Source organism: Heterodontus francisci, chromosome 13 (genome assembly GCF_036365525.1).
Source record: "Heterodontus francisci isolate sHetFra1 chromosome 13, sHetFra1.hap1, whole genome shotgun sequence".
NCBI lineage: Eukaryota > Metazoa > Chordata > Chondrichthyes > Heterodontiformes > Heterodontidae > Heterodontus > Heterodontus francisci.
This window is the reverse complement of record NC_090383.1, coordinates 84,367,509-84,383,606: the sequence shown is the minus strand read 5'-3', so window position 1 is coordinate 84,383,606 and position 16,098 is coordinate 84,367,509. Positions and strand designations below refer to the sequence as shown.

Below are 16,098 nucleotides of genomic sequence, written 5' to 3'. Positions count from 1 at the left end.
CCTGTAAGAGAACCTAGAAGGAGGCATCACTAAAGTGTAGGGCCACCCCGGGTCTTTCTTCTGCATCGTTCTGCAGCCTTTCTCCCTCAAAGAAATCCTTATACTTGGCAATGAAATATTGAATGCAGGGCTGGTAGCCATTTAAATATGGTGTCCACTGATGCTGGCATTTCCGCCTCTGCCACCGCCAACTGAATTGGATGGTCCCCATGCCTCGTTTGCCTAATTGGCCAGCTGCCACTTGATTGCGTGCGGCTGGCTGCCCTTGGTCCCAATGAAAGCTGCACCTGCTTCCAGGCCCGATATCGGGACCTGCAGCTTCTGAATAAAATCTGGCCCTTTGTGTGATGATGGGATGAAAATGTTTACTATTCACATATGCAGGCAGTATTGTTAGAGCCCTGTGTCTATATGTGGCATCAATGAGACCCTGCATTTTAGAGAAGCCGGCCATTGTTAAAACCGCTGCATTGTCTTATGGTGTTGCTCCATTTCCATGGGAAATGGACTAAGATGTTTACCCTGCTTGATGTATTGGTGGACCAAAGTCTGACAATTGTGATCAATGTCACCAGTTGTGGCTTAAAAGGATCTGGTCATGTGAAAAGTTAAAGTTATGATGACTTTTAGGGCTTTCTCTGTTCTCAATCTTGACTTTAGATCAGGCTCCAATAGACAGCATGTGACTACCATCCTCGTGAAGAATATCCCAGTAAAAATAGGTCTCCTTAGGCATAGCCAAGAAGATTTGCCTAGATTTGAATGTGGGTTCCGGGCCAAACCTGGTGGTCACCAGATATCTGAGGTGCCTCTGATATGCTTTCTGCCCTCTGCAGGCACTTATTTTCTTCCTCTAAATCCATGATAGCCATTGGAAAGCCCAATGGAATACCCAACTGAGCAGCGTGGTTGTAACTAAGGGTTAAATCTGTTGGCAGTGATAGTGCTGTGGTCATAAGTGTTATGACTGAAGCGGGAGGAGTGCACTGTTAATTCTGTCCCGCTTCTCCACAGGTCACAACATATATTTAAATTTTCCCCACTTACCAAAATAAAGCACACTTACCAAGTTTCTTTAATAAAACAAGAAAATTATCCGTTTATTATAAACCAAGTCTTAACCAATAATGAAGTAAACATACACACAAATTGAAATATTAATGCCCCTTATTTTTATCCTAGCCCTCACGCACACACACATACATACAAAACCAATTAACCAGAAAAAAGGGATTTTTGTTTACAGCTGTCACAAAGAATTAGAAGGAATAAAAAAAAACTTAGACTGAAGAGAAGGTATGGACATCCTTTGTTTTGGCGAGGTGTCCCAAAAGGTGAATAGGTGGCTGCACTAGAAATCTTCCTAGAACAGTTCCTGTCAGGCAGTGTTAATGAACAGTCTGGGTAGGCTTTCAAGAGATGTAGCTACAGAAGGCATCATCACACATAGGTCTTACATCAGGAGTGCAGCAACAAAGGTTTCAATTCTCACACATTCGATGCAAAGTTCTTTAAAAGATGCAAGGATTCTGCAAACATTCAGGATTGCTTCAAATGCAGGAGTACAATTTGATGCAGGAATTCTTCAAAGAGAGAGAGAGAGATATCAGCTTTCTTCTTCTGGCGGCAAACTTCTTTCTGTTTGTGTGGCCAAACACCCACTGGCCTTTTTTAATAGTTCAAAATGGAAGTTTTAACAAAAAATGGAAACCCTCATAACAATAAGTCTATACAAAAAGAATCATGTCATGCAAAAATATAGCAGCAAAAAGTAGAGGAAAAGTCAAACAATGAACCAGATGAATGTGAGATACCCTGGCAGCTGCCAATATGCCTTCATTTTGTGACATTATTGATAGATATTCTGCCAAAGTTCCAGAGCAAGCAATGTGGAAGCCTGAAACATCTATTTGTTATGGGTGAACAGCACTGAGAGTGAAAAGACAGAGTACATCAGGGACTTATGTAAAAATTAGGGGGTTTAATGAGGCACATGCTCCACAATACCTCCAAAAGCTGTAACATTTTGTGATCACCAAATTCAGAGTGCAGTGATTCTGGTGCTTAGGGGTATTTGCCTCGTTCTGCAAAGTTTGTGTACATTGGTGTTCTTCCTGAATGTACCATTGTGGAATCATGCTTATATGGCATTAGTAAAAACTCTTCTTTAGTAATGATGAAAAAAGCATATTAACCCCAAAAAGAGGGCTTTTTTGTTGTTCATATTGCACATGTAAAATCAAAGCATCTGAGCCAGAAGATTGCTTTGTCATTGGATTGGTAAATTTCCTCTTGCATCACAAACAATTTTCCAATTTATTATATGTAAATCTCAATGATTAATGCACATATTCAGGCACAAACAGCTTTAAGGATGTAGTCAATTGCTCCTGCTAAATTGTGTATTGGAGTCAGTCTGAGCCCCTGCAATGATGCCATAAACGGAGACGTTTCTAGCAACGTCAGTAATGAACAGCTACATTTCACTATGCTGCCAATATGGGCATCCATTTGCAAAAAGTCCATTATTCTACAAGTTTTGACAATCAGTACCACAGTGAAGTGTAAGCCTATGTGCTCAAGGCTCACTTCTGAGGCTTCAGAGCCTTAAACTTCAGGATTAAAGGTGAGAGTCCAACACTCAGCCAAGACTGGCACCCAGTTCATAGCTTTATTTGTTGAACAGACTGATTTGGGGATGGGGAATGAGTTAGTTAGAATGAATAATGATAATGAAAATTGTAAAAAAAAAAAGGGTGTATTTTTCTCCATTTGACAATTTTAGCAAAATAGTTGTTAAGAGTTAAAGTTAGCACACTTCCGTTTTTTTGTTAACATTGTCGAATGCAAGAAAATTCATTCAACTATTTTAATTTTCACAGTGGGCAGAACATAAGTGTTGGGAAGTGATTTTTTAAATTCTTTCATGGGATGTGGGTATTGCTGGCAAGGCTAATATTTGTTGCCCATCCCTAATTGCCCTTGAGAAGGTGGTGGTGAGCTGCCTTCTTAAACTGCTTCAGTCCATCTAGTGCAGGTACAGCCACAGTGCAGGTAGAGAGGGAGTTCCAGGCTTTTGACTCAGTGACAATGAAGGAACGGTGATCCATTTCCAAGTCAGGATGGTGTGTGACTTGAAGGGAAACTTGCAGGTTCCCATGCATCTACTGCCCTTGACCTTCTAGGTGGTAGAAGTCGCGGGTTTGGAGGGGGCTGTCGAAGGAGCCTTGACGAGTTGCTGCAGTGCACTGCCACTGTGCGTCGGTGGTGGAAGGAGTGAATGTTTAAGGCGGTGGATGGGGTGCTAATCAAACAGGCTGTTTTGTCCTGGAAGGTGTCGAGCTTCCTGAGTGTTGTTGGAGCTGCACTCATTCAGCCAAGTGGAGAGTATTCCATCACGTTCCTGACTTGTGCCTTGTAGATGGTAGACAGGCTTTGGGGAGTCAGGAGGTGGGTTACTTGCCACAGAATTCCCAGTCTCTGACCTGTTCTTGTAGCCAGTATTTATATGGCTACTCCAGTTCAGCTTCTGGTCAATGGTAGCCCCCAGGATGTTGACAGTGGAGGATTCGGCAATGGTAATGCTGTTGAATGTGAAGGGAGAAAGTTAGATGCTCTGTTGTTGGAGATGGTCATTGCCTGATACTTGTGCGGCGAAAAACACTGGTATGTGAATTTGACAACAAATTCCTGTAAAGAGCACTGTCTTTCTGTGGTGTCCCAATTGATCTCCTGCAACTGAGAAAGTAGTCACATTTTCAGTATTTCAATGCAGGCTTACTTTTTTTTATTCTTTGCCTTTCATAGTTTTACATCTCTAATTTATTTTAGATTTAATTTTCCATTTCCTTCCTACACATGTAGAGAATTTACACTGCACGTCAGTACTGTTCTGTTAAAGCGGTATATATAGTTAATATACTGCTCCACAAACCACTGACCACCTCCAGGCGCTTACCCCGTTGTCTCTCGAGACAAGGAGGCCAAAGAAGATAGTTAAAATATATAGGCTCGGACAGCTGTATTTTCTATCCAGCTGAATTAGTAACCATGTACATAACATTGGTTGATCAAGTGGGGGAGAAAAAGAACTCATGAAGCTTACTCTTTTGTGTTTGTGTGTGTGTGTTTTTTTTTAAAGGGCCGTTTCACCGCTGACGAGCACAGTGACAGCTCCGTCCTCCGCGGTAAGGGAGCGAGCGAGAGAAAAAAAAGAGTGCGAGAGTCGATTGTGGGAAAGGGCCATCGCCGTACCCAGCGAATGCTTGGCGGCAATTTGCTGGGACGGGTCCGAGTTGTGCGCAGCGGGCGCCCGGGGACGGGGTTTAAGCGGGGGCAGCGGTGAGAGAGGGGGTGGGGGACAAGGGGGAGGGGAGTGAGGTGCGGTGTGACCTCCGTCGCGGTGCTCAGGCTGCCTGCCAGTTGTTGTGAGCTGTGAGCCGGCGCTCTGCTTGTTCATCCACATCCGCGCTAAACAAGTTTCGCTGCCATCCTCTTTCCCCCCCTCCCCTGTGGGCCTTTTATTGTTTTCGTTTCCAACAGCCCCCGAGTTGCAATTTTCTCCTTTAAAATTTGCAATGCCCGGGATGATGGAGAAAGGGTCGGAATACCTGGGGAAAGGCCGATCAAACGGCACCAAGAGCCCTGCAGGAGCCTCTTCTAATGGACATTACTCCGAGGAGAGTGGCAGCGACGACGAGCACGGTGGTAGCCTCGAACGCTATTCAAAAAAAAAAACTTCATTTGTAGACGTTGGATTCTTTAAATCTCAAGTTAATCGGCGTCAGTAGTTGGACGCTGTTGGTTTTTATTTTTATTTTGCATCATCTTAATGTGTTTTTATCGTTTTTTTTCCCTTGTTATTGTTACAGATGTCGGAATGCGAGTGGGCTCTGACTATCAGGCATCCATTCCAGATTTTAACCCCGGTAAAGAATCATCCGTAATCGATGATATTTGTTTATTGATGTGACCCTAGATTGTTCTAGAACTGAAGGTGAGGGTAGTTAGCCTCGACTCTGGGTGTATGTGACCCCTCGCGCTTCCTCCGAGTGCCGGATTGGAAGGGGGGGGGGGGGGGGGTGGAGGGCGGAGAGACACTCTCCGTTTAAATGCTCGAGCTGGTCAGGTCAGTCCGAGGAGTAAACCAAGCGACTTTCTTGGTGCCTCTGCCATGAGTTTTGAGGGGGGGCGATGGGATGAGGGCTCTGAATGGCGGCGATACTGAGGCAGGAAATGAGCTCTTTAAATAGGCTGGGAGGCTGAGCGTGCGCACTCGGGCCCGGAGGCCTGAGCATGCGCACTCAGGTCCAGCTTGGAACGAGGCTGCTGAAACTCGAACTTCTGCTACTGCCGCCGCCTGTGTGGTGATTACTCTCCATTGCCATTGAGCCCTAGCTGACGATCAGCTATTTTTTTTAAATTGCTAACTATTTTTGTTCCTTTTGCATTTTTTGCTGAAGTTTTTTTTGCATTGGTACTCTGCATCATAGAATTATTACAATACAGAAATAGGTCATTTGTGTCTGCACTGGCATTTCAAAGGGGAATTTACCTAGTGGCACTGCTCTGCCTTCTCCCCGTAGCCCTGCACATTCTTCCTTTTCAGATAATGTTTCAATTCGCTCTTGCGTGTCCCGATTGAACCTGGCTCCACTATGCTCGCAGGCAGTACATTCCAGATCCTAACCACTCACTGTGGGAAAGAGGTTTTTCCACAAGGCGCCATTGCTTCTTTTGCCAGTTATCCTAAATCTGTGCCCTCTTGTTCTCGCTCCTTCCACCAGTGGAACAGTTTTTCTCTATCTACTTTATCCAGACCCCTCATGCTTTTGAATACATTCATCAAATCTCCTCTCAACTGTCTCCCATGATAACAGTTCCAACTTCTCCAATAAAAGCAAAATACTGCAGATGCTGGAAATCTGAAATTAAAAAAAATTGCTGGTACTATTCAGCAGGTCTGGCAGCAGAGTTAATGTTTCAGGTCAGTGACCTTTCATCAGAACTGGCAAAAGTTCACACAAGTATTTTGCTTTTAATTTAGTGTTTAATTCACTACCTTTGCCAGTCCCGAATTGTTGTTTCTAGAATCATCCCCCAAGGTTAAACTGACTGGCATGTAGTTGCTGGACTTGCACCCTTGCTCAAAAATAGAGTGCAAAAGATAACGTTTGCAATTCGGCAGTCCTCTGGCATCACCCCTGCATCTAACGAAGACTGGAAAATTATGGCCAGCGTCTTCACAATTTCCACTCACTTCCTCAGTATCCTTGGATGCATCTCATTTGGTCTTGGTGTTTGATCAACTTTTAAGTCTTCTTCTTTGGCACCTATTGTCTCTCGAGAGACAATAGGTAAGCGCCTAGAGGTGGGCAGTGGTTTGGTGAAGCAGTGCCTGGAGTGGCTATAAAGGCCAATTCTAGAGTGACAGACTTTTCCACAAGTGCTGCAGATAAAATTAGTTGTAGGGGCTGTTACACAGTTGGCTCTCCCCTTGCCCTTCTGTCTTTTTTTCCTGCCAACTGCTAAGTCTCTTTGATGCGCCACACTTAAGCCCTGCCAGAGCTGGCGGGCAGCCATAAAGGCAATCATTGGCAACTGACGCCCACGACTTGTGATCAGTGTCACAGAACTTCATGTCGCGTTTGCAGACAACTTTAAAGTGGAGACATGGCCGGTGGGTCTGATACCAGTGATGAGCTCGCTGTACAATGTGTCCTTGGGGATCCTGCCATCTTCCATGCGGCTCACATGGCCAAGTCATCTCCAGCGCCGCTAGCTCAGTAGGGTGTATATGCTGGGGATGTCGGCCACCTCGAGGACTTCTGTGTTGGAGATACGGTCCTGCTACCTGATGCCAAGGATTCTCCGGAGGCAGCGGAGATGGAATGAATTGAGACATCGCTCTTGGCTGACATATGTTGTCCAGGCCTCGCTGCCATAGAGCAAGGTACGGAGGACACAGGCTTGAAACACTCGGACTTGTGTTCCATGACAGTGCGCCATTTTCCCCACACTCTTGGCCAGTCTGGACATAGCAGTGGAAGCCTTTCCCATGCACTTGTTGATTTCTGCATCAAGAGACAGGTTACTGGTGATAGTTGAGCCTAGGTAGGTGAACTTGAACCACTTCGAGTGTGGTCGCCGATATTGATGGATGGAGCATTTGACGTCCTGTCCCATGATGTTCGTTTTCTTGAGGCTGATGTAAGATCAAATTTGTTGCAGGCAGCCGCAATCCTGTTGATGAGACTCTGCAGACACTGCGATGTTAATGCAGCATCGTCAGCAAAGAGGAGTTCCCTGATGAGGACTTTCCGTACTTTGGTCTTTGCTCTGAGACGGGCAAGGTTGAACAACCTGCCACCTGATTGTGTGGAGGAAAACTCCTTCTTCTGAAGACATGAATGCATGTGAAAGCATCAGGGAGATGATCCCAAACTGTGGGTGCGAGAACACAGCCCTGTTTCATGCCACTCAGAATTGGAAAGGGGTCTGATGAGGTGTCGCTATGCTGAATTGTGCCTTTCATATCGTCATGGAATGAGGTGATGATACTTAGTAGCTTTGGTGGGCATCCAATCTTTTCTAGTAGTCTGAAGAGACCACGTCTGCTGATGAGGTCAAAGGCTTTGGTGAGATCAATGAAAGCAACGTAGAAGGGCATCTGTTGTTCACAGCATTTCTCCTGTAGCTGGCGAAGGGAGAACAGCAGGTCAATGGTGGATCTCTCTGCTTGAAAGCCACAATGTGCCTCAGGGTAGACACACTCAGCCAGCTTCTGGAGCCTGTTTAAAGCGACTTGAGCGAAGACCTTCCCCACTATGCTGAGCAGGGAGATTCCACGGTAGTTGTTGCAGTCACCCTTGTTCTTAGAGGGTGATGATATTGGCATCGCGCATGTCCTGTGGTACTGCTCCCTGTCCCAGCACAGGCAAAGCAGTTCGTAGAGTGCTGCAAAAGTGTAGCAGGCTTGGCACTCTTGATTATTTCAGGGGTAGTGCTGTCCTTCCCAGGGGCTTTTCCGCTGGCTAGAGAATCAATGGCATCATGGAGTTCCGATTTTGTTGGCTGCATGTTCAGCTCCGTCTCAGTGACAACATTTTCCCTGGAGTACAACTTTAAGTACCGACAGTGTGTCCAATACTTTGAGTCATAGTCGGAGTCAATTTTAAATCCCCCCCCCCCCAATCCCTTGGATACAATTGCCAAAAACAATCTGAATAGACATGCCGCACGAACATGTATTTTGTCAAAGCATTAAAATACAAACTATTAAACAGCTTTTTAAATGTGTAAATATAATAGATTTCAGAATTAGAACATAAATACAGAAGATTCCATGTAATGTGAACTTGCACATAGTGTGTTGCATTAGTCTGTATTGGGGATGTGGCCTACATGCAAATTCATTAGGTCAGAGTCTAAGTAGTGGCAACCTGTACATATAATTGTAAATCAATTTCTTCCATTGCTACCTATCATGGCTAAATGCATTGCCTGATTTAGCATATATAAATGGTATATATTGGATTATCTTGTGACTTTTAAAAAACTACTCATTATAAATACAATCTCCACCACAAATCAAAGAGAGAGAAGACTAAATGGTAAATATTTCTTAAGTGTTTAATTCCTTACATATATTTTTGTGGACTGTAAACATCTTTATTCACTATTGACCTTTTATTATTCCCTATATTAGTTTTGCTCCATTGCTCAGCCTAAATTTTTAAAATCACATTTTCTGGGAGGTTATATACACAGGCTAAGACTGAACACTTGCTTATCATATGGATAGATAATTGCCAGATGATTCACACAATTACGTTTCATCACTCGAGCCCAATGTTTATTTTCTGGTTGCAGATTGACAATGTTTTTTCATTCTATTTTGATTTGTGGATGGCAGTGTAGTATCTGGTAATGTAACGTGGTGGTTCTTATGGTTGCCTCAGTTGTAGTGGAAGGCAAATGAAGCGGGGCAGATACCTTGATGAAAGGAAGCTTCTACTACTGAAATAAGAGGGGGAACTTGAAGTTGGAAGTCCCAAGCTGAAGGAAAAGGCCAACTTCATTGACAGGGAGAAGAGAAATTGCCTCAAGTATATAGGAGGTCAGGAAGAAAGCCATTGTTAGATAGGCAGATGTCCAGTCACCAAAATGAGGAAGCCTATGACAGTCTCTGATCCACAACTGTTTTATTGGCAATTCATAATTCAGTCCAATCAGTTCCCACTCTTTCCTTCTGGACTAACTGTCCAGAGGCAACTCCCCAACTGGCCAAAAACCCAGCCCTTAATGTAAAACTATAAAATGAGCATCACCTGTCTAACATTGAAATGAGTCTTTTTAATTAAAGGGACCAACATTTTCAATATCGTCAGATTCCCTTTAAAGAAAAAACTGTACAGATAAGTGTATACATATAAAAAAGATTTAGATTATCAAAATGTTACATAGAGATATCCTCCTTCTCGAACAGTCAACAACTTTTCAGGAGAGGCATTCCTCTTAGTGAAACAGTCTGATAGTTGATGACTAGAATTTACCCATCTTAGCTTAGAGATCTTTCCTTTCCAACATTTGCTTTAAACTGGCTATGTCTATCCTCAGCCTTTTTTCATTTATGCTCTGTCAAATGTATGTTATCCCACAGGGTTCGATTATCTATGGAACATTCAATTTGTATTGTCTTTTCAGTTTTTTTTTAATAAATATAAAGTTTCTTCCAAGATCTTGGACAAATAATGCCATATCAACAGCATCCACAAGTGCAAGAGTTTCAGCAACTAGTGTGCTGTTCACCACTCTTATTTTCTGGGCCTCCCGTGCCAATGGGCAACTTTTCCCATTCTCTCCCACAAACCCTCCTGCACTGGAAAATCCATCACCAAGGTTTGCATGTGAGGCATCACTAAAAATGATTAATTTCATACTTTTGGGATCATCCAAAGCAGGGAACTTCAGCATACACTTCTATTTTTAATTTTTTTAAAGTTTTGTTTTCCTTCAGGATGTCTTCAGCTTTAGGATGTTTCATCACAAGACTTAGGTTCTAGCACATCAAAACTTGCATCTGGTCTTGGCTGTGATGCTAGCCACTGGAACTGTTGACAGGACTCCTCAACTGTTCCATTTTATCCTTGGATGCAGCTGCGGCTTTGTTCCGATCTGGTGCGGCCAATTGTGATGGGTGTAACATTTTCCAAGAAAGAATGTTGATGTAAAACTACATCTGACTCATGTCGATCTCCAAACCCACATATTTAAAAACCCCAGAAGCTTGAATGCCAATTTTAAATTGCCATAATTCGATGAATAACATTCTTTTCAAACTCATAAGTACCACCCCACAAAAAAATCATCCACATGCATCATAAAGATATCTGAAAGTTTTCCATTATAGTGCCAATAAAACATTGTAGGGTCTGCCTGAAGTTGAACACCTTAACTAATAGAATTGCCCTCACCAAAAAATACCATTCCTGGGAAGCATCATTCAACTTCCAGAACTTACCTTTTATGGCTGATGCTTCGTTTGGAGGCTGGAGAAACACTTCCCTCTGAAGCAGGTCACCCTGAAGGAAAGCCGCTTTATATTAAATGGTCTTGCACCTCCAAGAATAGGTTGCTAAAATAGCCAAAAAGACCCTCCAAAAAAAAAAAAAAAAAAAAAATCTTCTTACTGTGGGAGAGTCTACCCTGATATCTGTAGCCCCCAGCACTCCTCAAAACCTCTGGCCACCAACTGAGCCTTGGCCTTACAGGACCCAATCGGGTAGAACTTTTTCTGTACAGATCACGGAGAGAGAAAAAAAAAAAAAGTGAGGCCCCTATTCACAACCCTTGAATATATCCCATATTAGTGGCTACAGACACTCCCTGATCATGGGGACTTCTGCTTCTGACCTTATCCAAAGAAGGTTCTACACCATCTTGGCGACACCATTGCCTCATGTTGAGCTCTCTGGACTACCCCTGTCAAAATGTTTGATGTCTTCTCTACTGTACACTATCTTTTTCTCCTCCCAGACACATCTCCTGAATCATTATCTGAACTTCAGCTACATTTTCTCGTTCTCCATTCTTGAACTCTTGTTTGCCAATCCATGGCTTTCACTTCTTGTCCCTCTTCTTGGACATTTAACTAATTTTTGTATTTGCCTGTAGACTTCCCTGCTTGTCCAACTATTGTAGCCTCCCTCCAGTTAGTTATCGGACCCCGCTGGCCAGTACACCACCCAGGAAACTACTTTGGGCAACTGATCCCTGGATGAGATGGCTTCTTTTTGCTCTTCCTGAACAGTATGTGCATCAGTATCTATTTTTTGATCTCTCAGATCCCGTCCCTCTGGCTCATAATCGCAAAATGCATGGGTATGCGATGTAAATGGTGCCTCATGATCACTTTCTCCCATGTTCTGTGTTGGAAAATTCATAATGCATCCCTAGTACCTGCAAACAATGTTTTTTATTCATTCATGGGATGTGGGCGTCACTGGCTATGCCAGCATTTATTGCCCATCCCTAATTGCCCTGGATAAGGTGGTGGTGAGCTGTCTTCTTGAACCACTGCAGTCCGTGAGGTAGGTACACCCACAGTGCTGTTAGGAAGGGATTTTGACCCAGCGACAGTGAAGGAATGGCAATATAGTTCCAAGTCAGGATGCTGTGTGACATGGAGGGGAACTTGCAGGTAGTGATGCTCCCATGCAGCTGCTGCTCTTGTCCTTCAAGGTGGTAGAGGTTATGGGTTTGGAAGGTGCTGTCTAAGGAGCCTTGGTGCATTGCATCTTGTAGATCGTACACACTGCTGCCACTGCGTCAGTGGTGGAGGGAGTGAATGTTTGTGGATGGTGTGCCAATCAAGCAGGCTGCTTTGTTCTGGATGGTGTCGAGCTTCGAGTGTTGTTGGAGCTGCACCCATCCAGGCAAGTTGAGAGTATTCCATCGCACTCCTGACTTGTGCCTTGTAGATGGTGGACAGGCTTTGGGGAGTCAGGAGGTGAGTTACCCGCCACAGGATTCCTAGCCTCTGACCTGCTCTTGTAGCCATGGTATATATATGGCTACTCCAGTTCAGTTTCTGGTCAATGGTAGCCCCTAGGATGTTGATAGTGGGGGATTCAGCGATGGTAATGCCATTGAATGTCAAGGGGAGATGGTTAGATTCTCTCTTGCTGGAGGTGGTCATTGCCTGGCACTTGTGTGGTGCAAATGTTACTTGCCACTGATCAGCCCAAGCCTGGATATTGTCCAGGTCTTGCTGCATTTCTATACGGATTGCTTCAGTATCTGAGGAGTCACGAATGGTGAACATGGTGCAATCAGCGAACATCCCCACTTCTGACCTTATGATTGAAGGAAGGTCATTGATGAAGAAGCTGAAGATGGTTGGGCCTAGGGCACTACCTTGAGGAACTCCTGCAGTTCAGATGATTGAACTGCAACAACCACAGCCATCTTCCTTTGTGCTAGGTATGACTCCAACCAGCAGAGAGTTTCCCCCCCGATTCCCATTGACTCCAGTTTTGATAGGGCTCCTTGATGCCATACTCAGTCCAATGCTGCCTTGATGTCAAGGGTAGTCAGTCACTCACCTCACCTCTGGAGTTCAGCTCTTTTGTCCATGTTTGAACCAAGGCTGTAATGAGGTCAGGAGCTGAGTGGCCCTGGTGGAACCCAAACGGAGCAGGTTATTGCTAAGCAAGTGCTGCTTGATGGCACTGTTGATGACACCTTCCATCACTTTACTGATGATTGAAAGTAGATTGATGGGGCGGTAATTGGCCGGGTTAGACTTGTCCTGCTTTGTGTACAGGACATACCTGGGCTTCGTACTTTTATGGTTTGATTCTCATGCATTACTAAAATTTTCCCATCACATCCGATAACTTTTCCCAGACCTTTTCACTCCCTATGCCCTTCTCGCTTATAAAAGATGATATGCAGAACTAAAAAGTCTTCCCAAGACAGTGTTATGCGATGTCTTAATGCTCTGAATTTCTTCAGATACTTCAGCTTGGATAAAATGCTCTCCTGCCAGCATGTAGCGCATTTAGGAAAGCTGAGAAAGTAGAGCTAAATAGTCGTTCCAATTTTGGATTACAGCTGTATACCAATTGGAATGAGCTATACCCCACCGCCATTAGTAAACAATTTTTTTGCACGTACTGCCCACACCTGAGCAGTTTGTAGCTTACAGTTCGGTTGATCTGCCAGTATTTTGTGTAACATGTCATCGACTATCCCAGGATTTCTTACACAATCCATTGCTGAATGGACTTTCTGCAGCAGTGTTCATAACTACACTATTTAAGTTCTCACACATATCCCTAAACTCAAATCATTTTCAAATTCCCCTCAGTTAAAAAAAAGTCAGAAATTTTGCTGGCATTCCAAGACCTGTACCAATTCAATTTTTCACAACTTTATCCACTATTGTCTTTGTTGTTTATTACTGTAGATATATTGAACCTAGTTACGTTAAATCAGCAAATGCAACATATAAATACCATGATCTCTGTCCCACACTTTCAGATCCACGGCCACCCTTTCATCAAATTCCTAAGCTAATGGGACACTCACAAGTGGGCATGGCGGTGTCTTCTGATATTTAATACACATGTCACAATGGGATGTGATTTGTTCAACAAGGGAGTAGCTTTCTTTATCCACAACTCCAGCATTCTTTAGTAATAGCTTTAACTTCTGCTATGAAAGATGGGCAAATTGTCTGTGCAACTTCTAGATAATTCTCCTAGTTAGCCAGACTCTTATCTCCAGACATCATTAGTACTTCTTGGCGAGAAACTCTTGGTTTCCTCAATGGAATACAATAATGTCCTGATCCAGTGAACTGTAAATTTACCACTTTACCAAAGACAAATGCTTTGTCATTCTCCATGTTCAATCTCATCTTCGCTTTTTCATCGAAGATTTACTCAACAGCCGTATGTCACTCTGAACCATATCAGTGCTGAAGAAGTGATGCATTCCTGCTATTTCACACAGGAGGACCACTCTCTTTAAAGATGTTAACATATTATCGTCTCCAAACCTAAAGAAAGTAGCACTTTCATATTCTCTAACCGTACTTCTATCTGCCTTGTCAAGGGATTCCAGGTAACAGTTCAGCCAATCAACTGTACACTCTGTTGAGGTACATCCACTGTCTAATATCACAAAATTGAATAAGTCAGCAACCAAAATGCTCATGACCCGACTCAAATTTTCAGTCACCAATATGATATTGTTATGTCATTCATCATGATCATATTCATCAGAACCGTCCAGATGAGTCACTTGAAATACTCGATTCCTGGTTCTAGGACAATTCCTTGAAAACACTTATTAACCACTCCCTGCACATCTCTGGAATTCTATCAAAAGTGCAACCCACTTCAAAAAGGTCTTCAGCAACTGTCCCTCTGTACAAGTGCCCGCAATTAGGCTGCCATCAATTTTGAGCGCCAGTAATCATGGAGTCCTCTATATCACTGCAGAATTTCCAATTTGTGACATGAAGGTAGCTGAAAACAATGGTTTTCCCAAAAATTTCTTTAGGGCTGCAGTCATTTGCTCAAAAAGATTCTTTACCATGGAATTGAACCCCTGTCAGAACCAAAAGTCTATGAGATCTGTGCACAGTCTAACAATTTGAACACAAGCACAGACTCAGGAATTTCTAGACTGAATTTTTTTAGTCTATTATATATCCCATCAAATTCCATGACACATTCTTCCATGGACTGATTGTCCATCTTCTTAAATTTATCAAAAATCAACATGCCTCATAGGTTTCCAACAAATCATCTTTTTCTGTAAAACTTGTCCATAAATTGTTTTAGAATTGGCAATCGCTCTTCAGTATCCAAGTCAGTAACGTTCAGTTCCAAAAATATTTTATTTCTAATCTTGCTTTTTCCTGGTAAAGACAAAGCCATACCTTGCTTCCTCTTGGTTAGGGAAAAGACCAGAGTCCACATTTCCACCTCATTCTTCCATTGTTCATATGGTTCCAATTCCAAAAAGACCAGCGGGTAATCATAGTTCAAGAGCCTGCAGCATAATTCAGCTATTTCACCCCAAAAGCCACCAGGAGCCTTGCTTTGGTTAGAGAAAGAAACTATGTTTTTTCTTTATATTCCCATCTGAAGAGATTAAAGTTAATCCTCTGCTACCATATTAAATAGGCAAATGTCCAGTCACCAAAATGAGGAAGCCAATGATAGTCTCTGATCCACAACTCTTCTATTGGCAATTCATAGTTCAATCCAAACATCAATTCCCATTTTCCTTCTGGACTAACTCTCTGTCCAGAGCCAACTCCCCCAGCTGACCAAAAACCCAGCCCTTAAATGCAAAACTATAATGAGCATCACCTGCTCTCTATTAACACTGAAATGAGTCCTGTTTTATTAAAGGGACCAGCATTTTCAATATTGTCAGCCACCACCATGGATGCATGAGGCTGTTGGAGAATATTGTGAAGGACTTAACAATAGAGATGTTTGGGTGGCTTTGTAGAGGGCCTAGAGCAGCTTCTAGGGTCTTGCAGTGGATTGTTTGCCTTTTTGGTCCTCTTCCCAAATTTCTTTGGGGTAGGGATGATCTTTTAATGAGAATGTTAGTTAGGACTTTATTTAAATGAATGGTGATATGATATAATTGTAAGTATTTTGAGTGTAAGGGACTGGGCAGTAGGTTGCTGGTATATATACATTTTTAACCTATTCATTCACAAGATGTGAGTGTTTGCTAGCAAGGCTAGTATTTATTGCATATCCCTACTTGCCCTTGAGAAGGTGGTGGTGAACTGCTGCCTTGAACCGCTGCTGTCCATATGGTGAAGGTACTCTCACAGTGGTGTTGTGTGGGGAGTTCCAGGAATTTGACCCAGTAACGATGAAGCAATGGCAATATAGTTCCAAGTCAAGATGGTGTGTGACTTAGTGGTGAACCTGGAGGTGGGGGTGGTGTTCCCATGCACTTGCTGTGCTTATGCTTTTAGGTGGTAGAGGTCGCGGGTTTGGGAAGTGCTGGTGAACAAAACTTAATAAAAACAACTAGGATACAAAAAAATTCTTTATT

At 43.2% G+C, this 16,098-nt stretch overlaps 1 protein-coding gene across 4 annotated transcripts in view; it reads left to right on the top strand.

Moving 5' to 3' along the window:
• Window positions 1-4,389: 4,389 nt before the first annotated feature.
• Window positions 4,390-16,098, top strand: part of rcor3 (REST corepressor 3) — a 74,337-nt gene continuing 62,628 nt past the window's right edge. Inside the window, exons 1-2 of one of the 4 annotated variants that reach the window (XM_068045091.1) lie at window positions 4,390-4,707; window positions 4,872-4,928. In XM_068045091.1, the coding sequence (XP_067901192.1) occupies window positions 4,578-4,707; window positions 4,872-4,928 (187 nt within the window). In that variant the 5' untranslated portion in view covers window positions 4,390-4,577. Of the gene's footprint in view, window positions 4,708-4,871; window positions 4,997-16,098 lie in introns of those variants that run through there. The other 3 variants (XM_068045090.1, XM_068045093.1, XM_068045092.1) reach the window with 3 other exon arrangements.